The sequence below is a fragment of the Ailuropoda melanoleuca genome, chromosome 1 (genome assembly GCF_002007445.2).
Source record: "Ailuropoda melanoleuca isolate Jingjing chromosome 1, ASM200744v2, whole genome shotgun sequence".
Taxonomy (NCBI): Eukaryota; Metazoa; Chordata; class Mammalia; order Carnivora; family Ursidae; genus Ailuropoda; species Ailuropoda melanoleuca.
Genome location: NC_048218.1, coordinates 207,382,741 through 207,410,300, shown reverse-complemented (window position 1 = coordinate 207,410,300; position 27,560 = coordinate 207,382,741). Strand labels below are relative to the sequence as shown.

Here is a 27,560-nt window from a genome sequence, read left to right as displayed (position 1 = left end):
CCCAACTTAATATGTTAAAACAATTGGCTTACATAAAGAAAATAAATTAAGCGTGTATTATAGGTATACAGTGTACTTTTCCCTTCTTGACTCATCATCTTGTAGTTATTGGGAATATGTAGAAATCCATTGTTTCAGTTCTTACCTTGGCCGTTTCTTCCTCTGTGATGTGTGTTTCCTCCACTACTTCTCCTCGGTGTCTTTAAAGACAGCCTTTAAACTCTATTTAGTATTAGTATTTATTTCAGTAAAATGGGTACAGAAATAGAAAATTTAATTATATGTAAATCCCTAAATATTCCTTTGCTGCAAATATTACACCATTTTTTTTTCTTTTCCATTTCAGTGCCTTCCTCAGACTGCTGTGAATCTTCCCTTGTAGCACAGATTGTCACAAAAGTGAAAGAGCTAGGTAAAACCTGGAGCCCTTTACTGGCCTGTCCTTTATAGAGAGCGTGCAAATGCTGAATTATTTATACAGCCGACCTGCCACGTGTTCCATGAAACCCGCCTTTATCATACAAGTGTCCGGCCTAAGTCCCCCAGTGTTATACATCATTTCTGTGATTGACATGTGTAATGTTCGTCTTTCATTTGACACTGCTGCTATTAGTGTCAGCAAAATAGCAGTGAAACAACCACTCTTCATGTAATCATTGACTCCATACTTGCTTTGGTTTCATTGCTATATTACTGTGCTTAGTAATCAATTCGCAGAAAATAAGGCCTGGTTAGCAAACAGTGATTTTTTTTTTTTAAAGAATTAATTCAGTTCTCTTACTGTTTTTTTTCTGTCATGAATCAGCTAGAGTGGCGACTAATAGGATACTTTTATTAAATTATCGTTCTTTTGTCTAATTCTGTTTGATATCATCGGATACAAAAACATTTGAATAGTACAGAAGTTGTCATAATGGATAGCAATTTTGTACATTTAAAAATGTGCAAGATTTCTACTTATTCCCTACCTCTCCCTGTCAGTGATTGTACTGATACTTGGCTCTCCAAATTGGCTTCAGTAGTATTCTTGTTTATCTTATATAAATTGATTCTCACCTTTTAGTCTGAAAAGATAGTCCAGGAAGAGGCACATAGTCGAGTAGCTGAAGCATAACTTTTAGCTTCAGTGCTTTCTTTCTAAATCCTTATGCTAATAGATGAGAAACTTTTGTAACCTTTCTGCTTATAATCCAAGGAAGTTCGACCAATTTTTCTTAGTTTCAGTTGAGTACGGTTAATTATTTGTACATTTCACATATGGTTGCTTTATAGTCACAGTCCCTTCACGTGGCATTTCGGAACCGCAATCAACTTACCAATGCAAATTGAAGTGAGAGTTTTAATGTGTATCCTTGCTATATTGAAATTTTAGATCCACCCAAGACGTACACCCAGGATGGTGTGTGTTTGACTGAATCAGGGATGACTCAATTACAGAGCCTCACAGTTACAGTTCCACGCAGAAAACGGTCAAAACCAAAGTTGAAGTTGAAGATCATAAATCAGAACAGCGTGGCTGTCCTTCAGACCCCTCCAGACATCCAGTCGGAGCATTCAAGGGATGGAGACATGGATGATAGTCGAGGTAATTCTGACTGATTTTCCGTTCAAAATGTTCACAAGAATTAAAGCATATAAAGTAGTTTTTAGAATGCATGGGTTTTATCTCAGGGTTAATTCTACTGTCTTAGGTAACCCTTGATATGACCCTTGGCTTTTCTAAGTGAGTTGTCTTCTTGGACTTTTCAGCTTCTCTTCCTTTCACATATTCTCTAGAACAGACTTACATTACAGAAATCTCCAGGAACATCGTATCTTTGAAGATCTTAGATAGGAAAATTCAGAGGGCTGGATGCTAGTTGGCTAGGTGACAGCATGAACCTCAGATGCTGTGAACTCAAATACCATGGCTCAGTTAAAGTAGGACTTGATCCATGTGTTCCTACATGGAAAAACCATTATTAATGTTCAGGTGCAAATTTATGGTCACAGATGTTCATTATAAACTTATCTGTTTATAACTGTTTTCTTGATCCCAGTAGATATCAAGGATTTTCTAGCTGAGTCCTTGAGATGACAAAATAATTTTAGTAGTATTAAATCTAATGAGTTATATTTTTGCTTATCTCTGAAGAAGATTACCACAGGCTTGTTTCTTTTAGGTTGGTTGTTTCTTTTCAGCTGACTCAGAAACAAAATAATAAATACTTTGGTTCCATCACGTTATTCAACAGTGTTTGTTGAATCATACTCTGTGCTGGATGTTGGAAGTCATGTCAGTGAACAAAACAGATGAAATTCTCCGCTTATGGAACTTACTTTTTAACGTTAGGAGAAAAGATTACTTAAAAAAAAAAACCAAGAACACATAATAAATGAGTTGATTGGCACGTGCTGTAGAAAAACTAGCATTGGAGTACGAGGAATTGGCAGTGCGTGTGGTGATGTGAGGTGTGGAGTGAGCTGGAAGCAGGATTTGAGCACAGACGTGGAAGCAGTGAGTGAGCGAGCGCGCGCTTGGATTATCTGAGGGAAGAGCATCCCAGACAGCAAGAAGGCCAGTGTGCAGGCTGTGGGCAGGAGTGTGCCTACTAGCATGTTTGAGGAATGTCATGAAGACCAGGGTGTCCAGCAGTGAACAAAGGTGACAGTCGGAGGTGCCAAGGTCAGAGGTCCAAGGAGAGAGAAGGTGTGACTCTGTAGGTCACACAGAACCACAAGGCCATGCTTAAGGAGTTTACATTTCCTGTGTATGGAATAGGAGGTGATTGGAAGTTATTGAAAAAATAGTGGCTTAATCTTACTCATACTTTTAAAAGGCACACCCAGCCGTGATGTGACTAGACTACTGGGCCCAGGCGTTGTGGCATGTGGATCAGTTAGGGGGCTGCTGCAGGAGGCCAGTGAGAGATTGTTCTGCCTGAGAATGGGTGTCTCACATTTCCTTCACAGTGGTGTGTTTTTGGGTCTGTGTGGTTGGGAGGAGAACTTTCTGATACTTAAGTATAGCTGATGTTCAAATACATCTTGATTTTGAAGTTTTAGTGATTTAGGGCTTGTGAAGAAGTAGTCTGTATATCTGGAAGGAATTGATCAGATTACCATCAACCAGAGTACAGTGAAAATTCTAGTTTCTGCGAACAGTAGATGTCTGAAAAATGATTCCATATTTACCCAAATCTGGGAAATGCTGCATTTCACACAATTTGAAATGTTTCTTGACAGTACACATTAAAAATTCCCAAAGTATAAGAATATAGAACCTTTTAAAAACTTGGGCAGAGCAACAACAAAAAGGCCTGAGAAGGTTTTCCCTTTGAATACTGTATGACGACACCATGGGAAATGATGGATGTTTCTTCAACTGGGCAGTTTGCAGACTGAGGCAGTCTGAAGGTGTGCATCCCCATAAAATAACAAGTAACGTCGTGCATAGATCCCACAGGAGTTTATAAAGGCCAGATGAACTTGGGATGTTCCTAAAATATTGTATCAGTGCCCCTTCGTTGTTGCTTTTGCTCACTGTTGATTCTCCCGATAACACATGTTTTTTCAGGGAACAGTCACCTTAGCGTATCGGAAACAAATACTTTGTGCAACAGAAGCAGGCTTTTTTCTAATTCACTTACTCTAGGATCTGGGATCTGGAAACCTTGTTAGTATAAAAAAAAAAGACAACCACATATCTAAAGTCAACAGAAACACTGTGTGTGTCTCGAGAGTGGGAACACAGTGCCTCCCCTTCTAGATGGCTACCTCAGCGTGGACCCTCCCAGCATGAGAGGGACATCTGGAGGTGTAGGCCTAGGGTTGCCTTTAGGCTCTAGCAGGCAAAAGGGGTGGGGTAGATAGAGTGGAGCCAGGAATCGTATTAAGTAGTGGGAGGAGAGAAGAAGCAGCCAGGTGGATAGATTATTACTGTCTGTGACGTTAACACTAATTCTCTCAAATTCTAAAATTTGATTTGTGGAGTACTAGTACATTCACATGGTATAAAACTGAAAAAGAATAAGGGTGAGTAGTGAAAGTGTCACTCTCTCTTCCCTGTCCTCAATTTTGGATAGAGAGGTTTTGGTAACTAGGTGATAACTCAATTACAACTGTAGTTGGACCTCAGGAGAGGGTTCTAGGCTAGACAGACAGCCTCAGGGTCCTGAGCCTGAAGATGTAATTGAAGGTAAGGGAACGACTTCTTAACTGCAAACTGATTTATAATTGTCTTTTTGAGCATTCTCCCTGTGTGTTTCCCTTTCCTTGATGCTGTTATTTCATTTCCTGAAAACAGTACATTTAAGCAGCATGAGTTCAATAACCATTTGGGGCCTTTTCCATCTTTTTCTATACTTTCCCCACCTACTGGGATGCACAGTTAGAATGACTCAGTGGCCACTTTACCTTGCATTTCCTATTACACAGGAATTCTGTATTTGCTAGATTTTTCCAGTTTTATCTCTACATTTACTTTCCCCAGAAGGAGAACTTCTGGATTGTGATGGGAAATCAGAATCTAGTCCTGAACGGGAAGCTGTGGATGATGAAACTAAGGGAGTAGAAGGAACAGAAGGTGTAAAAAAGAGAAAAAGGAAACCATACAGACCAGGTATAGTCCTGTGCTAGACATCTTAATGTAATCAAAACTTAGTTAATTTATGAAAAATATAATATTGAGGGCTTCAATTATAATTAAATAATCAAGATAAAATGTAGCTCCTTAGTAGCTCTCTAAACTGAAACTTGAATGTAGAAATTGAAGGACCGAACTATTTCAGTATGCTTTTTAGGTGCAACTTCCTTAGGTTGAGTATGTGAGTACTTCACAATAAATCATTATTTTAATGCCTTATCCCAAATGTTGTCCATTGTATTAAATGCTTTACTATATTGGCTTTTATTTGTACTTGGACTTTTATTTTTTTTTTTATTTTATTTTTTTTTTAAGATTTTATTTATTTATTTGACAGAGATAGAGACAGCCAGCGAGAGGGAACACAAGCAGGGAGAGTGGGAGAGGAAGAAACAGGCTCATAGCGGAGGAGCCTGATGTGGGGCTCGATCCCATAACGCCGGGATCACGCCCTGAGCCGAAGGCAGACGCTTAACCGCTGTGCCACCCAGGCGCCCCATGTACTTGGACTTTTAAAGTCACTTACTTATTTTTCCCTTGATGTGTACTTCTGTAATTCTTTTAATTTTCAGCATTCATTCTTAATATTCTTTATGTTTTTGAAACTTATTTCCATGTTTGTGCAGGAGTCAGTAAATGCACCATTAGAGGGTGATATGACAGGGTTCTGTGCCTCTTAAAATTTATAGTTCAGTTAATATATGACTGATAAAATTCTCTCTTATTTCCTCCCTGCCCCAGAGGTGGAGGGAGAAGCTATCTTGCTTGTCAAATTTTATTTGCCTTATTAGAAAAAATTACTGAACTGGTCACAATGCAGAACGTGTAGGCTTTCTTTAGGCAGTTTATTAATGTCTATTTACCAGTCATTGAGACATTAGGTGGAATCAGTTCAGTCTTTATTCTTCTCACTGCTTATATTTTGTTGATAAGAGTGTTCTAAATACCTTTTGACGTGCAAGGAAAAACTTTCTCACTGTCGTTTGAAGGTAACCTTCCACAAGACGGGCCACATCTATAACAAGACCTATTAGCTTTGTCCAAGAGGAAAATTATTTCATTTTTTCCTGATTAGGAGGCTTATAACTACACAGACTTTTTTCGACAATGCAAATTCCTTCTGGAAGCTTGTATTTATTGTGGTGTTTTTTTTTTTCTCTCTGTCTCTGCCTCCCATGGAGGTCATCCTCGTGACTGAGGGACCCATTAGGTCACAGAGTGTATTAGATGGCTGTATTCTGTGACGCAAACTGTTAGTGTTGACTATGTATTGGGCACTGTTCTATGCACTTTACATTTAGCAATTACATTTAAAATACATGTATGAGGAGGTGAGGTGCTAGACGCTATCCCTGTTATAACAGTGAGGGAACTGAAGCACTAAAAAGTTAAATAACTTGCCCAAAGTCAGGTAGTAACCAGAATTACAGTTTGGCTCCAGATTTCGTGCTTTTAACTACAGAGCAGCTGTATGTGTCTCATGTCCAAGGGCCTTAACTAGACATGTTACCCCTGAAGTCATATGGATTTTGTTTGGATCATTTAGTTTTGTTTATATCTCATTTATCTATTCTCCCACGGCTAATGTACAAGTAATTTGAATGATAACATATGAGTTACTTAATATTTGTTAAGTATAATTTACTGTAATATTTACTTTGTTGAGAAGAGGAAATGCATGCATGCTTTCTGTACTATAATAATGTATTTTTATACCTGTTCGGTTAGTGATAAGGTAACAGTAGCTTTGACTTCTTTTAATTGGCTTATTTCCAAACTCTTATATTGTGCGTAAGAATGTTTATTGATTTAAATTAGCCCATATTGGACTTAGGAAATGCTTCTAAGCAATTTCACCCTACTTACTGTGAAAATACAGGGAGAAATCAATTATTTACAAAGTTACCCAATTTCTTTTTTGGATAGGTATTGGTGGATTTATGGTACGGCAAAGAAGTCGAACTGGGCAAGGAAAAACGAAAAGATCTGTCATCAGAAAAGATTCCTCAGGCTCTATTTCTGAGCAGTTACCTAACAGAGATGATGGTATGGTCCTGATTTTGTTTGATTTAATCCCCTTTTCTTGCTATTCCTATTGAAAAGAACCATCCTAAGTAATGCTGCAGCCACAACCTTATTGCTTCTTACTGATCAAAGATGTGAGTGCCTGTAGAGTTCATACCTATAATATAGAAAATAGGTTTCATAAGGAAAAGATTTAAGTCCAGTAGAGTATATTCCTCTGAGATTTTTTCTTAAACAACTTTCTGTTTTTCTTAAGTTAAATACAGTGTAGGGACTGGATCACTTGGTTACACCAAGTGCTTCCCAGTCATCTCACAAAAGGCCTTTCTTTGTCTGTCTTAGCTCCTTGGTATAAAATTGGAGACTTTGGACTATTTTGTTGAAAGTGACAGGCTGCTCCAACAATTTTTAACAAAATTGTATAATGTTTTGGAAACATGTCCTCCAACTAATATTCTGTCATCCTCACATAGATCTTCAAAGAAAGCTAAATCATTGCTTAAACCATAGCTTGAGAATTGATTCTAATGAACACATTGTGTCGGTACGGTCACAGTCTGTATGCTTTATGTATTTTAAATGCTTTCTGTAGGATGTGAAGGAAAGAGATGTTTTCAGCATGTGCTCTGATTAGAGTTCTTCCATTATAATGGGGTGGGGTTTTGTCCTGTGAATTAATGAAAATTACAAATTGTGTTTTTAAAAGGAAGCACCAGATGGTTTTAAAGGAGTTTTTAATATGACTTACTATGGCTGTAAGAAGCCTGAAGAAATGTGACATGTTCAGTGGGACTGGTTTTGTGCTTTCCATCTTTCTCTATTATGTCTTCTAATTTTAGTTCCGTTAGGTCAGTATTTTATCCCTTCATCTGCGGCATCCGGAGTCATCTGTTGAGTGTTTATTGTATTATGCATTGTTTCCTTTTCTGAATTGCCTTTTTAGTATTTTAACCCTTTCTAGTTTCTCTTTACAGCTCACTCCTCCTAGTCTCAGTGCTCTGTTACTTCTGTATGTGTCTAAGTGATGCAGAGTATAAAATATTACCTCCTTTGCACATGTGATTCTCCTGTGTGTCTCTCCTGGCCCCTTCTCCTAGTACCTCATTTCATTGTATTTATTGTCTGAGATACATAATACACGTACTATATTAAAACATTTTTTTCTTACCGTGAGCTCATATTCTGTAGAACATTCTCTGAACTTTGTGGACTGAATTGAAGGTGGCTTCTTTCAGAGAATATCTGCATCTGTTAATCGCCAGGAACATGAGGTCTACTATCCCAGGACTTCTTTAGCTTAAAGAATTTAGCCTAAATTCTTGCCTTGAAATTTTTGGTCCACCTGTGTTATAAATTCAGGTTTCTTACACATTAGGGCTATATTGAGTTTATGAACTCTCAGGGAAGATTTTCACTTTTTGCCTTTCTACCCAGCACCAAATTCCATGACAAGATGACAAGCAGTTTTCTTTGCTGTTGGTGGTGGAGAGGGGGAGGGGGAGGTGAGTGATGTATGGGGGACGTGGGGGTTGGGAGGGTGTATTTCTTGTTAAACCAACTCCAAGCATGGACTTCTTCAGGGCCTCACCTTTATAGGAGGCACCTCTGCTTAATCTCTCTGTCTTGCAGGGAGAGGCTTTGAACTTTGTCTTCTAGTCCCCGTTCCTCATGAGGCTCTGAAAACTGGAGCTCAGGGTCACCGGAGTTTAGCAAAATTTCAGAGAGCTTTACTTAGTTCTTTGCTTATTTCTTTCTGTGGTTCCTGTTTTACCTTAATTTTTGGTCTTTGAGGATTTTTTTTTTTGGTAGATTACTGTACATTTAAAACGATTGTTTAAAGAATGTTTATCCACCATTTGTAGTTTTCAGAAGAGTCAGTGCACTTGCGTACTCTGGCAACAAAAGTGACTGCATTGGTTTCCAGAAGGGGTGTGTTGTTTGCCTTGGGAATATGAGCCTGTCATTTGATTGCTTACCTATCTGCTTTAAATAGTGTACTTACTCCTTTGCTCATTTCACAGACCAAATTTTGTTTTCTTTCCATTTCTCTGATTGATTTTAAGATTGGGCATTCATAGCATATTAATGAGCATATTTGTAGATAGTAATATATTATTATAATATTTATGTACTACAAAAACCTAATTTGCAATAAATCACTGAACTTGGAATTGCTTAATTGAAGAACACACATTTTTGAAAAGACTTTTGTTGGCTATGCCCGAGAAACTCTACAGAAAGTTGTTCCTGCTAAATTGCCTTGAGTAGTATATATGAATAGCCCTTTCCCCCAGACTCGTGAGCATTGTGTATTTTCATTATTTTCATTTTCAACACAATGTTGATGTTAAAGAAAACAATTTGCTGCTTTGCAAGTAAGGAGATACTCGTTAAGAGACAGTAGTAAATGCATACTGATAGTAAATAGACATGCAATGTATTTTTTTTTATGATACTTAAAAAACTTGCTTTGACATCTTTTTGTGAAAAAGCTTGTTTGTCAAGTCCTGCTGTACATCTTAAACTTACACAGTATTGTATGTCAATTATATCTCAATAAAACTGGAGAGAAAAAAAGAAAAAGCTTGTTTGTTTATATGGATCTGAGTATATGTTGATAATCTATAAAGTTACTTTGGGTGGATTTGTCTGGAAATTTTAAATACCACATACTTATAAATGTGACTATTGTTTCAGGCTGGAGTGAGCACTTACCAGATACTCTAATTGATGAATCTGTTTCTGTTACTGAAAACACTGAAAAAATAAAGAAGAGATACCGAAAACGGAAAAATAAGCTTGAAGAAATTTTCCCTGCCTATTTACAAGTAATGCTTTTGCTTTACATTATATTGTGTAGTTGATTAACAAAAAATGTATTGAGTTTTGGAAAATGGTCTTGTTATTTTTGTTAATGTTTTACTTGTTTTAATTCGTTATCTTAAGTACCATTTTTTACCTTTCAGAGGCCCACAAAAATTAACGTTTACCTTTTTTGTGCCTTGGTACTTTCCGTAAGGTTCTTTTTTATTCCAGTTTTTCACTTCTGAATATTTCATAAGACAGACAAGGACATTTTGAACTGGGGAAAGTTCATTCTTCTAAACCATTTGCACCTGTGTGCTCCCCAAACCCATGTCCCATGGACAGCTCTCTTTGCCAGTACAGGTCAGAGTAATTACATTCACCGAATAAAGATGGCTTTTTAGCAGCCAAGTTATAGCTTTAATAATTGTTTACTACTTTTAGAGGCCAGTGATCCAAAGCTTTAAGTGGAATTGTTTTTGTTTTCTAAAATATATATCAGAAAAACATCCCTCAACATGAAACATTGTTTACTAGGTGTAGGCCTCATGCACATTGAAATCTCTCTAGCTCATCTGTAAGTGTGAAGTCACAGAAGAGTTCCAAACCACGTGATGCTGTACTGGAAAAGGCCCTATATTAGAGCTAGGACTCGGCCAGCCTCTGTCTTCAGGTGTGGAAGTGGGAGTGGAGTGGACTGTCACGGAGTGTCCATCTGCTCTGTTCCTCCCACAGAATAATGGCCTACAGAGATACTGCTTTATTGCTTGAATCACAGTTTTGTGTGTGTGTGTGTGTGGTTTTTTTTTTAATCTTAATTTTCCAGTTGGCTCTTACTCGTTTTAAAATACATTTCCATTCAGCTGACATCTAGCTTCTTCAGTTTTCTTTTTTGGTAATTAGGAGTATAAAAATCAAATACTCATTTGAGTAAAAAGTCTTTTGTGTTTAATAAAACTTGTAGTGTATAGTATGTAGTCATGTATATGAGTGTAAATTTTTATTCGACAGCTAATACCTTAAGGGCAGTGTCCATTTTAGAGTTGAACCTTTAAGGTTGGAGTCCTGGGTTTGAATACCGCTCTCCTACCAGTTAGCGATGTGATCTCGTTCTGTTCACCATCCGTGTGCCCCAGAAATGTTGAGAGATGGAATAGGAACTGTGTGTGTAAAGTACTTAACTCGTGCCATGCATGTTGTCTGTCTTTAATAAATGTTTTATTTTCCCCAGATTCCCTTCAAATACCCATTCATCCTAACTGTGTACCCCCTTTCTTTAACATAATAGTCATTTTATTGGTCAGGAGATAGGCCCCCCTTGTTTAGATTATCTTTCATTGCATCCTTTTTGGTTCCTCTCATCCCCTTCCCCTCTCTTTTAATAATCCTTTCTTGGGACTATTGAGTAGATAACATGCTTCTCCACCCCTGCCTCCTCCTATTGATCCTTCTGTAAAGCGTAATATGTATTTAGGAAGCCTTCTTTAATTGTTTATGAACATACAAAAATTCTTTGGAAAAGAGCGTTTAAAAGTAGTGAATCTGATTTCCTGATTACTGCTATAATCTTAATCTGTTGAGTTGGATTGTTTCCTCTGGTGTACATCAGTAATACCTCACCTTTCTTTGGGCAGGGGGATGTGAAGGAAACCTTTGTGATGCTACTGGTTCTTGGACATCTTGTGGTGTCAGTTGTATTTTTCCCCCATTGATTGAGGGAAAACATAGTGATGAAAGCTCACAGGAATTCAGTAGCCATTTTCCAGTTTTTCTTTGTTAATCTTAACACTGTCAGGATAAACTATAAATGATTGTATAATCTACCCAATAGAAATATTTATGTGGTCTCCTAAGACCTAGTGCTGCTATGGGACCTTAGGAACCCCTGTAGTACATTTAAAGTCTCCAGTTTGTTCTGGTAGTCACAGTATCAAATCTGAAGCCATGTGGAGCCATTCCTTTATATGAAGTTAATAAAAAGCCATAGAATTAATAAGAATGTTACAGTTTTTTAAATAAATAGCACTAAAGTCTTCATGAGTTATTTTTTTAAAAAAATCGTGCTAATCATGGTCTCAGACTTATACCAAAGGTATGAAATAAACGATCTCTAAAGTTCTAAGATGCTCTGCTATTCAGTGTTTTTCCTAATGATAAAAGCATCCTAAGAAACAGACCATACTCTACCCAGGACTCTAACTTTACTGATTTTCAATTTTTATTTTTGTAGTGAAACAGTTTATTCATTTAAAAAATGTGGAAATTTCAAATCAATTATATCATTACCTCTATGGGGCGTCACATACCTCCTTTCCCATCGCTTTGCAGAAGTTAGCATTGTTAACAGTTTGGTATTTATTCTTCAGAACTTGTTTTATAATTTATTTTTGCATAGTGAGAGTAGTCTTGCTTGGTTGGTATTTGATGTTTTGCTGGACATATCACTCAAGTTGCTTTCTTTTAATACTGTATTTAGAGCTTTTCTTTGAGAGCATAGCTCTACATCCTTTTTAAAAATTGATGTGTTTTAAAGTTTGGGCGTCAATAATTTGTTTAGCCATAATGCCTTTTGGCAAACATTGAAGCTGCTTTCACTTTTGGTATTATAAAGAATGCTGCAGTGAACCTTTTCTGTGTATATATCTTTGGCAAGAGTATGTTAACTGTCGAGTTTCTGCAGAACGGTCCTCTACAAAGGATCCTTTTTCTAGACAGGACCCCCTTACAGAAAAGAGACTAGAGCTTCTCTGTTGGGTTGAAGTGAGGTGGGGCGTGGGGTGGATCCCAAGGGCTTCCTTTTTTCTCTTTATTGATCATTGAGAAGTTTTGGAGAGATCCTCCAGTTGTAAACAACTTAGCTTGAAACACTGGTCTCTAGGGTAGAGGGAGTATATTGAAATGAAGAAACGTTTATATGAGTAAGTGAATAAAAAGCCAAACGCCTTTAATAGTAGTAAATTTTGTGCACATAGTATGGTTCACATGACTATAAAAACCCTCTTTCAGATTTATAGCATGTTAAGTCTTTAATGTGGTTATGTGAATCAATATGAGGTTACTAAATCTACCTGAGGTATGTAAATATTAAAGCTGTAGATCAGACCCTTTTGCTGTTCTCTGCAAGTAATCTATAAATAGTAATAATATTCATGAAGCCTTAGTTTTTCTTATAATATGAATTAAAGTGCCAATAGTATTATAAATTTATCAGTTTTTAAATTTAATTGTTGCCTAATATCCTGGAATTATTAGATTATTATATTGCAGTTCCTAGAAGCACAGTTGACATAATTGTGTGGTCTTATTTGCATAATTTTATTTGTCTCTAGTAATACTACAAAAAATCTTTTAAAATATGGGAAATAAAGGGAAATTGTATAAAGCAATTGACAGGTTATTTCTATATTGTTCATATATTTCTGTATTCAGTTTCTGTATTCTTGAATACCAAGTTTTTGTGTTATTTCTGCCTTCTTGTCAAAAATGGCAGAACTACCTATTAGCATTTTAGAATTTTACAACTAAATCAATCATTTTCGTATGTGCTTATCTTTATCTAGGAAGCTTTCTTTGGAAAAGATCTTCTAGATACAAGTAGACAAAACAAGCTAAGTTTAGATAATCTATCAGAAGATACAGCTCAGCTTTCATATAAAACAAACATGAACACAAATTTCTTGGATCCTTCCTTAGATCCACTACTTAGTTCATCCTCAACTCCAGCAAAACCTGGAACTCACGGTACGTGGAATAATTTACAGATAAGTTATTCATCGTATGACATTTGTATTCCATGTAATTAAACCTTTGAAATGCTTTAGTTTGGCCTCACATGCATTTTAAAAGTCAACCTTGTTGAAGTATAATACGCATTCAGTAGATGCAACTACTTTAAGTGGACAGGTCTGTAGGATTTGGCAAGTAAATTTATCTGTGTAACTACCACTAAAATCAAGGGTTGCAGAAGAGAATGTTGAGTTTATAATATGCTAAGGGTGATGTAAGGAGGTGTAATTTTGCCATAGTCGGTGAGTAATAAATGTCATAATCTTTGACTTAAGTGAGATACATTTTTGTTAATTACATTAACCCAAAGAAATTCAAAAGTAGGGAGGAAAAAAGAATGCTGTAGCTGGAAACTGGCTGACGGACTGTGTTAATTCAATGAAATATATTGTGTTAGATCACAGTTTCTTACTACTGACTGTTTGGGCCAGATGAACCCTTGTTGGAGGGAGGCCCCATGGTGCATTGTGGGATACTTGGCAGCATCTCTGTCCTCATGACGTGATGTCCAGTATCTCCAGATACTGCCAGGTGTCTCCTGCAAAACTGCCCCTGCCTGAGAACCAGTGCCCTAGGTGTAGCGAACGTGGGGACTGTTGAGAAGCAGCGAAAGGTATAAGAACGTAATAGTTTGTAAAGTGATACTGATGTCAGCACAGGCTCTAGGAGCTGTGATCACAGAGTTTCTTCCCCACTTCTGGATTTTTATCTTACTATCAGTTATAAATTAATGTTTTTCTGACAAGCTTCCTTTTTACCGTTGATTACTTTCTTTGACTCAGTGAATTTTATAAACTCAATTTGGAAAATAAGGTGACCTTTTACTGAGAGATGACTTTTGATATATTACAGCTCCATTAACTTGGCATTACCCTGGATTGATACACAGGCTTTCATTTTAACTTCTCAAAATAAAATTAGAAACAGTCTTACCCGCTCTTGTACACATATAAGATGTCCAGTCTTATTGTTGACAACGGGGAAGTTAAAACAGTGATCTGAAGGCCATGCTTTTTGTTTATCTTAGCAGATCATTTTACTTTTACTTTAATTCTGTTGCTTTAAGTGCTTACCTGCTCTAATCCGTGTCAGTATTTTGTTAATATATAGCGAAAGACTTGAGGATCCTTTAAAGAGTATCTTACTGTGAAAATCTTGACTAGCCATTTAAAAACTTAACTAGCATTTATTTGCACTTGAGTTTTTATGAGGAAGAGAACTGAAGTTGATCAGAAGGCATATTGTGGCAGGAAAAACATTGATAAATTCACAAACGCAGAGAACGGTTCAGCGGTGAAGCCAGAATATGGAGGACTAGAACGGCACCTGTTCCAAATCCCAGACCAAATGGGATGTTCTCTGCTGCTGGACTTCTCTGGCCTTTCTAACAGGGAAACTTAAAAGTAGCAGCTTATTGTTGTATTTCATTCAGTATAATCTATCACATCACTTCTAATGATTTGTTGGTAAGATAGAAAAATCCCTTTCTTCAAGTGGGGGTGTGAACTTTTAAAACATTTTTGAAAATATGTTAGTTGTAATTCATGTAGTAGAATTCCATTGGTTTAATACACACACACGCACACGATGCCTGAAAGAATTCAGATTTTTTCCCCTTCAGGTGTCCAGAGCATATACTTATGAAGTAATTTTATTTCTCTAAAAACTTTACAAATATTTGGGTACTTAATTTACATTAGTTTTTGGTTTGAAAAATTATAGTATTCTTTTTTTTTTTTAAGATTTTATTTATTTATTTGACAGAGAGACAGCCAGTGAGAAAGGGAACACAAGCAGGGGGAGTGGGAGAGGAAGAAGCAGGCTCATAGCAGAGGAGCCTGATGTGGGGCTCAATCCCATAATGCCAGGATCACGCCCTGAGCTGAAGGCAGACGCTTAACGACTGCGCCACCCAGGCGCCCCTGAAAAATTATAGTATTCTTATGTATGAATTCTGTTTGAGAAGTGTATGTTTAGTGGACAAGACTATTTGTGTGTCTTCAGGGATATTTGATCTAGGATCTTATAAGTATTTTATGTCCCCTCCTCACTTTTAACATGGATTAAATGCATGTCACAGTTGACATGGATTAAAAAAATGCAGATGTTTCTTAACTTAAATGAATGATGTAATTGTTAAGCTAGCCTGTTGTCTTACTGATGAGTCCAGAAACCAACTTGGAGTCCTCCTTGACTCTTATTATCTCATACTACACACCGGATACATCCACACATTTGTCTCTGCCTTCAGAATGGAGCCCAGAGTCAGCCGTGTCTTCCCTCCTGCTCTAGAGTGCTCGCTGTCACCACCTCTCACTTAGACTACAGCAGCAGCCTTTGGACTGGTCTCCAGGCCTCCCCTGCTGCCACACTGCCCACGCCCTCCTTCCCCAGTCTGTTCTACACATGGAAGCCAGTGCTTTCCCTTTCAAATATCACTCATATCCCCTTCTAGCTAGCCATCAGCTTTCCAACAGGTTCCCATTCTGCTTTGTATTTCAGAATAAAGCTCAGTCTTCACCATGACTTATAAAAGCATATGTAGTCTCACTTAGCTGCCTTTTATTTCCTACCACTCCTTCCCTTCATTACTGCAATCAACCACACTGTCCACACTTGGCAAAACCCTTCCTGCTCCTGTCTTTCCATCTGCTTTTCCCTTTGCCTGGAGTGTTCTCTCCATCTTTATGCATATTACTCCCTTATTTCATTTACATTTATCCTTGGTCATGTCCTTTAAAAGGTCTTCCCTGACCACTTTATCTAATATTTATCATCTCCACATCTTATTCTTAATCCTTTGTCCTTATTGTTATCTTTATAGCACTTACACTGCTATCATTTATTTCCTAACTCTCTGTGAGAAAGTAAACAAAGTAGGCATGCACTTTGTTTTGGTTATTCTGAATTTCCAGTAGCTGGAACAATGCCTATTGACATAATCCATAGACATAATTCTGTGGGTACTGAAATATTTTTTGAATAAGTGAATGATTAATCAATATTAAAATCAAAGTTGGAAGTAGGCATCTAATTGGATGGTACCTACTTTATATTTTACAAGAAATTTCTAAATAATGCGTTTGACTTTGATATTTATCTTCCATGTTTTATTTTCTAGATGTCACTTTCTTAATACAGTTTTATTTGCTTTCTTATAGCATTCTATTACACTTTTATTGCCTTTATTTCTCTTATTGGTCTTTATTTAAAATTTATTGTTAATAGTCACAAAACAAAAATAGTCTTAATTTTTAATGTTTTGTTATTCAAAACATTGGTATGTGTTTTCTTTGAAAAATTCCTTATTTTAGAAGTAATAATCTTATGATTCTAGCCCTTAACTCAGCATCTGCTGTAGTCTAGATGTTTAGTGAATGGTTGAATGAGTGAGTGTGTTTTAGAACTTAATGTCTAGGACAATATTGAGACTTTAAAAATATACTTGCTATGCTTAGGTACGACTGATGACCCCTTAGCTGATATTTCTGAAGTCTTAAACACAGATGATGACATTCTTGGAATAATTTCAGATGACCTTGCAAAATCAGTTGATCATTCAGGTATATATGTCTATATTTGTCTAGTGTCTGTTTTATGATACGATGAGAGGTGTATGTGTGTGGAACAAGTTTAGTCTTTTCTCTGAAACTGAAAGAAAGTTTGTTTTGGCTTTGTCAAAGAACTCATCATTTTATTTGATCTACCTCAGCTTTTCTGCTTTAGGAGAGGAAACAGCAAGTTAATTTCTGTTGTCTTTCTAATTGCATCAAACTTAAGGCTTGTCGCCCTACGGTCTTGCTGTATCTTGTTTCTTCTTTTGTTTGCATTGCCCCTCACTTCCCGTTCCTGTGGTAATCATCCATTTTATTTGGTTTGGGTCTTGTAGGTCTTGATTTATGCACTTTCCAGGTTGAGAGCTCACCTTTTCCATTTGGTAAGAAACTGAGCAATGGATGACGGCTGACTAGAAGTAGTCTTTTTTATAGTGATTTCAGCTGAAACAACCTGTAGGTGCATGCATATTGTTATAGTGCTAATTTGTCACTAATCCATACTTGCTTTTCCTGTTGTGCGTGCAGCTAAAGCATGGTACAGCTGTGCTGTGCTTTGGATGACTTTATCAGTAGTTCTTTTTTTTCAATGAATGGTTTTATTCTTCTTAATATGTAATTTATAATATTGCCCACATGTGTTAGAGTTAGCTCCTAATACAAGAGTATATAAAGGCAGACTAAATTTTAGTTTTTAATAGTAGTAATATTGAGAGAGCATGATGAAGTAGATGATAGACCACTTTTAAGTGTGATTTTTGCCTGAAAACCAATTTGTATGAAATAAACCGTGTTATATTATAAACCTAATCTGTATCTTGCTTTATGGCTACAGAGTATTTCCAAAATATGATCTGTAGTTGAAATTACTCACAAAAGGATAATTTTTACTAAACATTGAGAATTTTAAAGCAGTTCATTAATTTATGTGAAAGTCTATCCCTCCTGTGTCACACACTACAGGTAATAGTTGAACTACATTTTGGAAGCCACTATTTGCCAAGCTAAAGCAATCCCTTGTGTATTAAATACTATGTATCAAATCTTCTTGTAGATTACTGTATTAATGATGTAGGGCTTATTTTTTTGTGGAAATTTAGAACCAGTTGTGTTCTTCTATTCCTCAGGAAATGTATCTACTTTGATTAAAATACAACTTTAGTAAGTGGCACCTAAGTTTACAAATACATTGTGCCTGATTTTTACCTATTCACTACTCAAATTGATACAAGAACCATGATTAATTTAGAATTACAAACTTTTCATTGCTCTGTTTTAATCATGTTGTTGTGTATTAATGCAGGTAAATAGTGCTGTGCATTTTATGTGAATATTCAGAGTTCACTTGTAATCTGTTGACTTTGCTCCTCTAGCTGGAATAGATATTGGTCCTGTCGCCGATGATCCATCGTCTCTGCCTCAGCCAAGTGTCAATCCGAGCTCAAGACCATTAAGTGAGGAGCAGCTAGATGGAATCCTCAGTCCTGAGCTAGACAAAATGGTCACAGATGGTAAAATATTTGCCCTACATCTAGGCTTTCTAAAAGACACGAGTAAATATGATTTTCAAAGATTTCTGCATGCTTCTTTATAATTTAACTTCTCTTCTGATCATTTCTGTGTCAAATGCTATTTTGTGTCAGTATGTTGAAATGGTAGTTGTTAATATTCGTGTTTCTTTATTTTATCCTAGGAGCAATTCTTGGAAAGTTATATAAAATTCCAGGTATTCGTGTTCTGTATTTTGAGTTTATGAAAATGGCATTCCATATACTTTGGCTCTGTAGTCTTTTATTTTAATCTTACCATCACTGTGACCCCGTCTCACAGAGCTTGGAGGGAAGGATGTCGAAGACTTGTTTACTGCGGTGCTCAGTCCTGCAGCCACTCAGCCGGCCTCATTACCGCGGCCCCCCCCACCGCCAGCGCCGCAGCTGGTGCCCATACACAGTCAGGGTATGTCAGCTCTAGAAAAGTTTCGTAAGTATGCCCGTGCAGTGTACGTGCCTTTACTAAAGCAAACCAGCCTTGTCCCTTAGAAACAACATATACAAACCAATAGGAGAAAACCCTCTTTTGTGGCCATTGAACAATACTTAATTTGAATTTATCTCGGTTACTCACCTATCTCCCTGAAGTGCCCGGCCCTCTGTGATCCACTTTGTGACCAGATACTGGCAGTGGGGAGGCCAGTGCCTGCCTGCTACCCTTCACCAGTCTGGCTCCCCTTCACTCAGCCCTTTCTGCATACTTGTTTGGAGCATGACCCCCCTCCCCCCACACCTGGCTGCCTGGTCTCAGCTTCCCCGTCATTTCCTGAGTTAGCAGATCACCACCTCCACACCCAGCCCTGGGTGTCCATTGTGGCAAGTGGCACAAATATAGATGCCTGTTTGGACAGTTAACGGTTTTCCTTCAGACTGTGAGCTCCTGGAAGGCTAGGGTCCTGTCTGTCCCAGTCACTGTCTACTCCACCACGAGTCTCCACCACGAGTGTGTGCTCACACTTCCTTTCAGAGTAAATCTGCCAGCTTTCTCCACTGTCAACTTCCAATCTCTAATTTTGTAGAAATCTGCCTTCTTTGTGTGATCAGTTTTCTTCTACCTACTTGTAACTAGTTGCCAGATAAGTTTAAGGCTTTAATTTCTCCATGTTTCTGGAGAGCTGAAATGGGTAACCTAGACTTAAAATTTGTGGAGGTAGGTGAAGAGATAGCACCACAGGTGTGGGAATCTTCTGTGGGGGTGATTGGAGTCCTGTGGACTGGTGTGAGTCTTTGGTAGTTTGAACATAGGGTCGTGTCTCTATATCCTCTTGTCACTGCTTCATGATGATACACTAAGTTAAGTAATTCAGTGATACTTTTATAAACCCTTGCACTGTTTTTGTATAAGTGCTGAAATATGCAAATAATTTAATGTTATCTTTACTACCAATTTTGTGTATACATGAAAAATGTCGTAATGCGCATAATTAAAATATTTTAGTTTGTGCCAGTTTAGCCTCTAAACAAATTTACCTTGATTTTTGCTAGACTAAACATGTGATTTACATTTGGATAAAACAGACTCATCATAAGTGCTTCTTGTCTTAATTGTTCCCATATGTTTTCTTAATGATTAAGAATGCAACACTTCAGTATTTCTCTTCTCAACATATTAAGAAGAAAAACCCTATCTCCATGTTTTCTGAAATGGAAAGTATGTATTTTAGAAATCAAATCAGTTAAAGGTGCAGTTTCTTTTGAGAGAGAGAGAGAGAGAGAGAGAGCATGTGTGCATGGGCAGGAGGGAGGGTAGGAGCAGAGGGAAAGGGAGAAATAGAGAATCTTAATCAGCTTCCACACCCAGCACATAGCCTGATGTGGGGCTCGATCTCACGACCCTAAGATCATGACCTGAGCTGAAATCAAGAATCAGACCCTTAACTGACAGGGCCACCCAGGCACCCCCAAAATTCAATTTTTTAAAAAGATCTATTTATTTTAGAGAGCTAGTGAGAGAAAGAGAGGAGGGGCAGAGGGAGAGAGAGAGAATCCTAAGCAGGCTCCATGCCCAGTGCAGAGCCCGATGCGGGGTTTGATTGCAAGACCTTGAGATCAGGACCCAAGCCTAAATCAAGAGTCAGAGGCTCAACCGACCGCACCACCCAGGTGCCCCAAGGTGCATTTTTTAAATAAACGATTTTACTATCATTATTTAAATCCTTTCACAGTGTAGGCTCATTTTTGAAAGGTTTTGAGGGGATGGCTTTGGTTTTTTTTAGGTGCTTATGTGTAATGCAAAGATAAGTGAGACTGCCTACCCAAAGGAGTTTATAATCCTAGTATTGTAGACTTTCAGGTATACAGCTAATTTATATCATAGTAGACCGTGACTCAAGTAGAACCTTAAGAGTCATTAAGATTTAAAGTCATGCTTCAAAGAATAAGAATTCTGATTTAAGCACAAAGCATGATCAGGTCACATACACAGTGACACATAGATACTCAGTAATGGTAACTTGAACATTTTCCAGAGCAAAGAAGAGTTAAGTGGGTAGCGTTTAAGGAGCAAAAGTAGAAAGTGCATGTTGGGTCTAGATTGTATGTAAATGGCTGTGAAGATAGGCAGTGGCAGTTGACCTTTTCTTCTGCAGGTTACTTAGAGCCATCCAAGATCCCACACCAGTGAAATGACCTGATGGGTTGCACCTTTTGGCAAGGTAGCACTGCTATCAGTGTTGGAAATGAATTTGAGACAAGAAGGGTTGTACTAACGAGTTTATTGTGGTTGGGACTAAGTGAAAATTTGGGTTCCATGCATGTAAATGTATCTGCAATGCTAAGTGAAAGAAGCAGTGGTTATGAGAGATAGTGATGTTAGAATACGTAGGACTCTGCTACTGAATGGCTGTAAGGTACAAGGAAGAGTGGGATACAAAGTGAATTAGACTGTATGTGAGCCTGGCTTGCCTACAGGTATCAGGCTGTAAACTAGAAACACGGACTAGAGAGGACTCTGTGTACGTGCGTGCGTGCGTGTGTGTGTGTTAGAGGGCAGTGGAGGTATAACATTTAGTCTTGGACCGTTGTTAGTTTGTTAGAAATGGGACATATACATGTCATGACTTACAGGCAGACGGACTTGCAGTTGTTCAAGGCTTTATAAAGGTGAAAATTTAGGAATTGCGTGTGGGTGGTACTAATGGGAGTTGTGGGAAGGGTGAAATTTCTTTAGCACGCTGCTGTAGAGTACAGAATCTTGAAGAACTCTTTAATTAAATGATGAGTTATATGCTTAACTCACCTGGTTTATATTAGATGTGCAATTATGTTCCTTTTTCCTTTTTAAGGGTTAGGTGAAAGTGAAAAGAGCAGTGGTGGAGACAGCGTGAGAGGCACAGGATCTTAGAGATGAGGATTGTTAGAGATAGATTATAAAGTCAGGTAGGATGAGTGCTTGAAAGATGTTTCATTGGACAGTAAAATTGTTGGTAATCTTCAGTAGGGTAACTTCAGTATGAGTGGTTAAGGAAGGGTGCCAGAATGTAATGTCAACACAGTAATACAGAAGGTCAGAAAGTGGAGAAGAGAAATTTCAAGAAGATTGAGATAGAGTAACTTGAAATCCCTTTAGGTGAAGGTTAAGTGAAGTAACTTTTCTATCATTTCTATGATTCATGCCTTGAAAATTCAAGCTGGTATCAGGTTGAGTTGGTGTGGTAGACGAGAGAGAGAGAGAGAGACACCACTTCTTAGTTAGAATAGTAATAAAGGAAAAATGGTTTGCATTTACTTCTGTGTCTTTGTACAAGTTATTTAACCTCTGGGTCTTTGCTTCAAAGGAGCTACATGTAATAACCCATTTCCTAGGTTGTTGTGAGGGTCAGAGAGTTAATACATGTAAAGATTTCAGAGCAGTGCTTGGCATATAGTGAAGTGCTTAATAAGCTACTATTATGAAAGGTTTTGATATGCTCATGTTGTGGTTAAGATAGATAGTGCTGATGTGGATCACACTGTCATTACCAATGAAGAAACTTTTATCTTAATTACATGAAAGACATTTGACATTTTTCAGTCAAATCTCATATTCCTTAATGGAACCTACTTTTCATTGAAATTGAAAATAGAGGTAACATTCTACTTGGGATAAAAGCAGAAATGTTGCTCCCTAATCTCATCCTTGAAGTGAGCATAGATGTCCTGAAACACTTGTCACTGTAGTGTTCTGATCCGGTGGGCCCAGCTCTGCCAATTAGTAGAATAAGCTGTAATTTGGAAGTCAGATAGCTCTCAGGAAGTTCTTGAGACAAAAATCCTGAAAACCTCCTGGTAATCAGTCCCAGTATCTTCATACAGGAACTGGAGCTCTCTATACTCAGATTTGTTCCAGGTAGAGGATCTGGTTTAGGTAATAGGACATCATACAGTTCAAACCATGTGGGTGAGACGCTGCTCTTGGTTATTCTTTTTTCTAATGGTATGGCAAAGTCATTGTTAGAGTTCTCTGTCATTACACCAACTGGGCCAAATATTGGCCAACTCTATAACTGTATATCCGTTTGTATAATTGATCAGTGATGTGGATGATCTCCTTGTGTTGTTCTGGGTGTTGCAACAGAGGCCATGCTTTTATTACTTCAGAATAGGTCTCTAAATTGGGAGGAGGTTTTTGAAGGCCAGAAAACTGTGCAGATAAGGACAATTGGCTATTTCCCAATAGTTCAGACCAGTGGAAGTTCATAATAATCAAGGTTGGAGTTACATGCTTGAGGAGAGTTAGGGGGAAGCACAAGATGGTCTTATGGTTTGCCTGATGGCTGTTTAGAAAGAAGATGCTCAGGGATTTGAAGCTTGAGAGTTGAAATGTGTATAGGGGGTGGTGGCTGAAACTGCAAGGACAGTAATGAAAATTAGGTTCAAAACAGAGTGTATGTATTTTTAACAATAATCAGCTATTTGATAATGGTAGATGAAATATTGCTTGTTCCAAAGAATTTTAGACCACGTACAAATTTAAGAATTATGGATGGTTTTTTTGTATTAACAGCAACAAGAGTAAAATGGAAAGAACCATCTATTTGTAAATTTTGAGTGAAGAAGAGAAAGAAATTTGATAAAATGTACTAGCATTTGCTGTGAGAGTCATTCTTTTTGTGGAGCCTTGTATGTACTAAGTAGCTCACTGCATGCCAGGCGCTGTGCTGAGAACTCCACATGCATTGTGTCAGTAACATTACATAGTATGTTCATGTTATAGAAATAGTAATTGACTACTCTCTTTTAATAGGTAGCAAAAATTAAGCTTCAAACCCAGGGCTGTCAGACTCCAAAACACATGTTACCTGCAGTATACTGTGATGAATTAGAGAGAAGCACACAGACCGTATTGCAAAATACTATAACCAGAAGTCATGCAATGTATTTAATATTGAAATACAAATCCTACTTTTAAAGAGTGCTAGAAATTTTTATTTAAAAATATTACTTATAAAGTGCTTTTAAAAAGATTATTTATGAATAATATGCAAACTAAATTGTTGTTTTCTTCTTTAAAGATGTTTTTTCCCGGATGCCACTCATGAATGGCCTTATTGGACCGAGTCCTCATCTCCCTCACAATTCGTTGCCTCCAGGAGGTGGATTGGGACCTTTCTCTGCTATAGCACAATCTCCTTACGCTGATGCCAGGTATTACAGGCTTCGTTTTCCATGGAAACTTAAATTGCGCTAATTTTTGTTATACAAATGTTAATTGGTCTGTTTTAAGTTGCTGTGCAAACAATGTGTTTGTTACATATTTTGGGATCTTTGCTAAAAATTATGTAACATTTTAGCTAATTTGTAATAAGAAGAGGTCTTAATGAAATTGTACTTGACCATAGTATTTAGAAAGTAATTTTGTGTTTATGAAGTCAAGTTATTTATTATTTCCCAGGGATAAAAATCCAGCATTTCATCCAGCGGCAAGTGATCCTAACAGCCCTTGGACATCGTCCGCTCCCACGGGGGAAGGAGAAAGCGATACGATGTCAAACGCCCAGAGAAGTACACTGAAGTGGGAGAAAGAGGAGGCTCTGGGTGAAATGGCAACAGTAGCTCCGGTTCTCTACACAAACATTAATTTCCCCAACCTGAAGGAAGAATTCCCTGGTAATTCACGGCTATAGTATTGCTGTCTGTGTTACCAGCTTTTCTGCATGTATAATGCCTGTTTGTTGGTTGTTTTGTTACTATAGTAGAAAAGTCCGTGTATCAACACTAAATTTCCTCCGGTATGACTCTGTACAATGTGAAATTCCATAGATGTCTGGAAATACCTTGCATTTTCTCAGCCCTAGACACTGTATCCATTTGCATATTTCCTAAAAGTTAATTCCAGTTTAATGAAATAATCTATTTTCCAGCTCTTAGCAGTCTTCCTAAATGTGGAACTCAGTATCGTGTTACATATGTAACTCTACCAAAAAAAAAAAAAAAAATCCTAGAACAGAAACTTAACATTTAGTCAAAAGTATTATTAGGCTAAATCAGACTCCATTCTAGGAGTCTTTTCCCAACCAAGCTAACTCAGTAGTATTTCCCCTTCTGTCCAACTGTCCAGCCTGTTTGAAAAAGTCAGATGGTATAAAGGTACCATTTTTGAAAATTCTGATTAACCAGAGGATGAACTATTTGGATTAATGGAATGTCATTGGTAGAATATTTGTAAGCAAACATTGGTTAATTATGGTTAACTTCATGTTGCCAGACAGACCAGGATGGAAAAGGTCATCAGCCCAGTGTCTCACAGTAGCTTCCCTGCTGTCAGCACATAGCTCTTGTAAATTACCAGGGGGTTACCCAGAAGTGGATTTTCTTACAGATGACACCTGTCTTTGTGATACTTTATTCGTTATGTATAGAAGTAAGTGCTACCTTATCCAACAATAAAAATCAGTGATTTAGTACAGGGTTGTCTGTTAAAGGAGTATACACACTCTTCAAATACTGTTTTATCCCACTTTTATTTGCTGTTTACAGATGAGCACATCTGGCTCTGTTAAGTCACTTTGTATCAATGTAAATTATCCTTAGAGTTATGATTTTTTTAAAGTAATTTTCTTTAATAATTTTACCGTGTGATTCTAGAACCTCATGAGGTACATTAAGGCTGTTGGTATGTCACGGTTTTCATTTCCATTTTCATAAGCTTTCTTGAAGCTTTTTTTTTTTTTAATAATGGGCTCAGTCATTTCTACATTCATCACTGTTGATTTCACCCATATTTCATTTTGTTTACTGTCCTGACACTGTGAATTTCATAGAAATGGCTTGAAATTGTTAGTTTTCCATTATCTTTGTTGGGCACAAATGCTGGTGAGATGCTTATTTATAATTATGAATTATGATTACTTTTGGTCAGATTGATAGACTTCTCTTGAGTACAGATAATTTTACAAAACGCTTAGCTTTGGTCCTGGTAGCACCTTACATGGTTGAGGGAACTTGTTACGTTTGGCTGAACTTTATCTTGGCTGCTTAGCCCCTTCGATTTAAAAGCTTCCCCGCTCTACAAGTAAGATGGTTAATAAGGCAACACTTCATTCGGCAAATATTTGTTTGGCCTACTGTGTGCCTGGAACTTTATGCTACACAAAGAACTGAACTTAAGGCTACTCATTTAATGAGGACACAGCCAGACTAAGTTGAGCTGTCAGCACCACATGGCGGTGCGTCCTGACCTCAGTTCCGTAAATGTGTGCACCATACTTTTCTGTTGCAGACTGGACGACTAGAGTGAAGCAGATTGCCAAGCTGTGGAGAAAAGCGAGCTCACAGGAGAGAGCGCCTTATGTGGTATTTACCAAAACTCCCATGAATCATATTCTTAAACACAATACCTGGACCTTACTTTTATTGCCTTAGGTTAATAAAAAGATTTACCATTGCACAAAACACGTATTAATATTTGCACAACTAATAAGCAGCTTTGTTTTTATAGTGATTTCCTAATTATGTCTTAAGGTAGAATGTGGCATTTTCAGAAGGTAGTTAATAGAACCAGGATATTGGGGCACCTGCATGGCTCAGTCGTTAAGCATCTGCCTTCGGCTCAGGGTGTGATCCCAGAGTCCTGGGGTCAAGGCCCCGCGTTTGGGCTCCCTGCTCTACTGGGAGCGTGCTTCTTCCTCTCCCACTCCCCCTGCTTGTGTTCTCTCTCTCTCTGGCTCTCTCTCTGTCAAATAAATAAATAAAATCTTAAAAAAAAAAAAAAAAAAAACAGGACATTGAAGATCGAAATCATTTATTTCAGGAGTATGTTTAATTCATTTCACTCAAAAAAAAAAAAGATTTTATTTATTTATTTATTAATTTGAGATAGAGAAAGAGCGCACACACGGAGGGAGAAGCAGACTCCCCGTTGAGCAGAGAACCCTATGTGGGGCTGGATCCCAGGACTCCAGGATCATGACCTGAGCCGAAGGCAGATGCTTAACTGACTGAGCCACCCAGGTCCCCTCATTTCACTTTTAAAATTCTTTTATCTCTTTGAAAGAGTACTAATTTTTGAGGCTGCATTAGTGTGCCTCAGTTTCTTCCACAATAAGCACTTTTTGTGTTTGGTTTAGTAAAGAATCTCTTTGTATCTTGAAAGAGACATACCTAGACACATTTAAGGAGCTTTTGAAACACGAACTTGGTGAGGAATAGTCAGGATATTTTATAATAAGAGTCACAGTTCAGATAGTGAATTATTTTCTCCCAAAGAGCCAAATTAAGACTGTCAGCTGAATCCAAATCCTTGCTTGCATTTTAAAGCATATTAAATGGACATTATTGTTTTGAAAAATATACGCATTTTCCAACTTGGCCTTCAGTGTATATATTGTCAGAGATAATGATTGCTCGCGTAAAGCAAAATAATGTTTTTGATACGTTGGTAATGCCTTTTTTTGTTTCAGCTTGGCTGTAGTAAGGTAATGGGATATTTTTAGTGTTTCTCCGTTGTTTTCTTTAATGCTAAGCTTCAAATTCCGGATTTTAGATTTAGAGGATTTATTTGATATTTTCCTTTTTTCTCAATTGGGAGAGAGGTTACTTTTTCCATTTTTGAAGGGTCTGTGAAGATTAGGATTGAAAATAGTAGATTACTGGGTTCTCGAGCCTGGTTCAGACAGAGAGATGGAAACCCATCCTCCACTGAGGTGACATGCATTTAAAAATGGGAGAAGGTGGGGTAGTGTCCAGATGCTTTCACATGAGAGTCTGAAAGCTCTTTTCAACTATTTAACCCAACTT

The 27,560-nt window shown here is 37.5% G+C and overlaps 1 protein-coding gene across 1 annotated transcript in view; it reads left to right on the top strand.

Moving 5' to 3' along the window:
• KMT2C (lysine methyltransferase 2C) overlaps positions 1-27,560 on the top strand; it is a 200,504-nt gene that overhangs the window by 128,493 nt on the left and 44,451 nt on the right. Inside the window, exons 23-36 of the mRNA XM_034639824.1 lie at positions 347-412; positions 1,373-1,585; positions 4,472-4,600; positions 6,551-6,670; positions 9,347-9,477; positions 13,015-13,195; positions 16,699-16,803; positions 17,130-17,177; positions 18,168-18,305; positions 18,488-18,520; positions 18,625-18,774; positions 23,837-23,969; positions 24,217-24,431; positions 26,044-26,117. Of these exons, the coding sequence (XP_034495715.1) occupies positions 347-412; positions 1,373-1,585; positions 4,472-4,600; positions 6,551-6,670; positions 9,347-9,477; positions 13,015-13,195; positions 16,699-16,803; positions 17,130-17,177; positions 18,168-18,305; positions 18,488-18,520; positions 18,625-18,774; positions 23,837-23,969; positions 24,217-24,431; positions 26,044-26,117 (1,736 nt within the window). The remainder of the gene's footprint in view (positions 1-346; positions 413-1,372; positions 1,586-4,471; positions 4,601-6,550; positions 6,671-9,346; positions 9,478-13,014; positions 13,196-16,698; positions 16,804-17,129; positions 17,178-18,167; positions 18,306-18,487; positions 18,521-18,624; positions 18,775-23,836; positions 23,970-24,216; positions 24,432-26,043; positions 26,118-27,560) is intronic.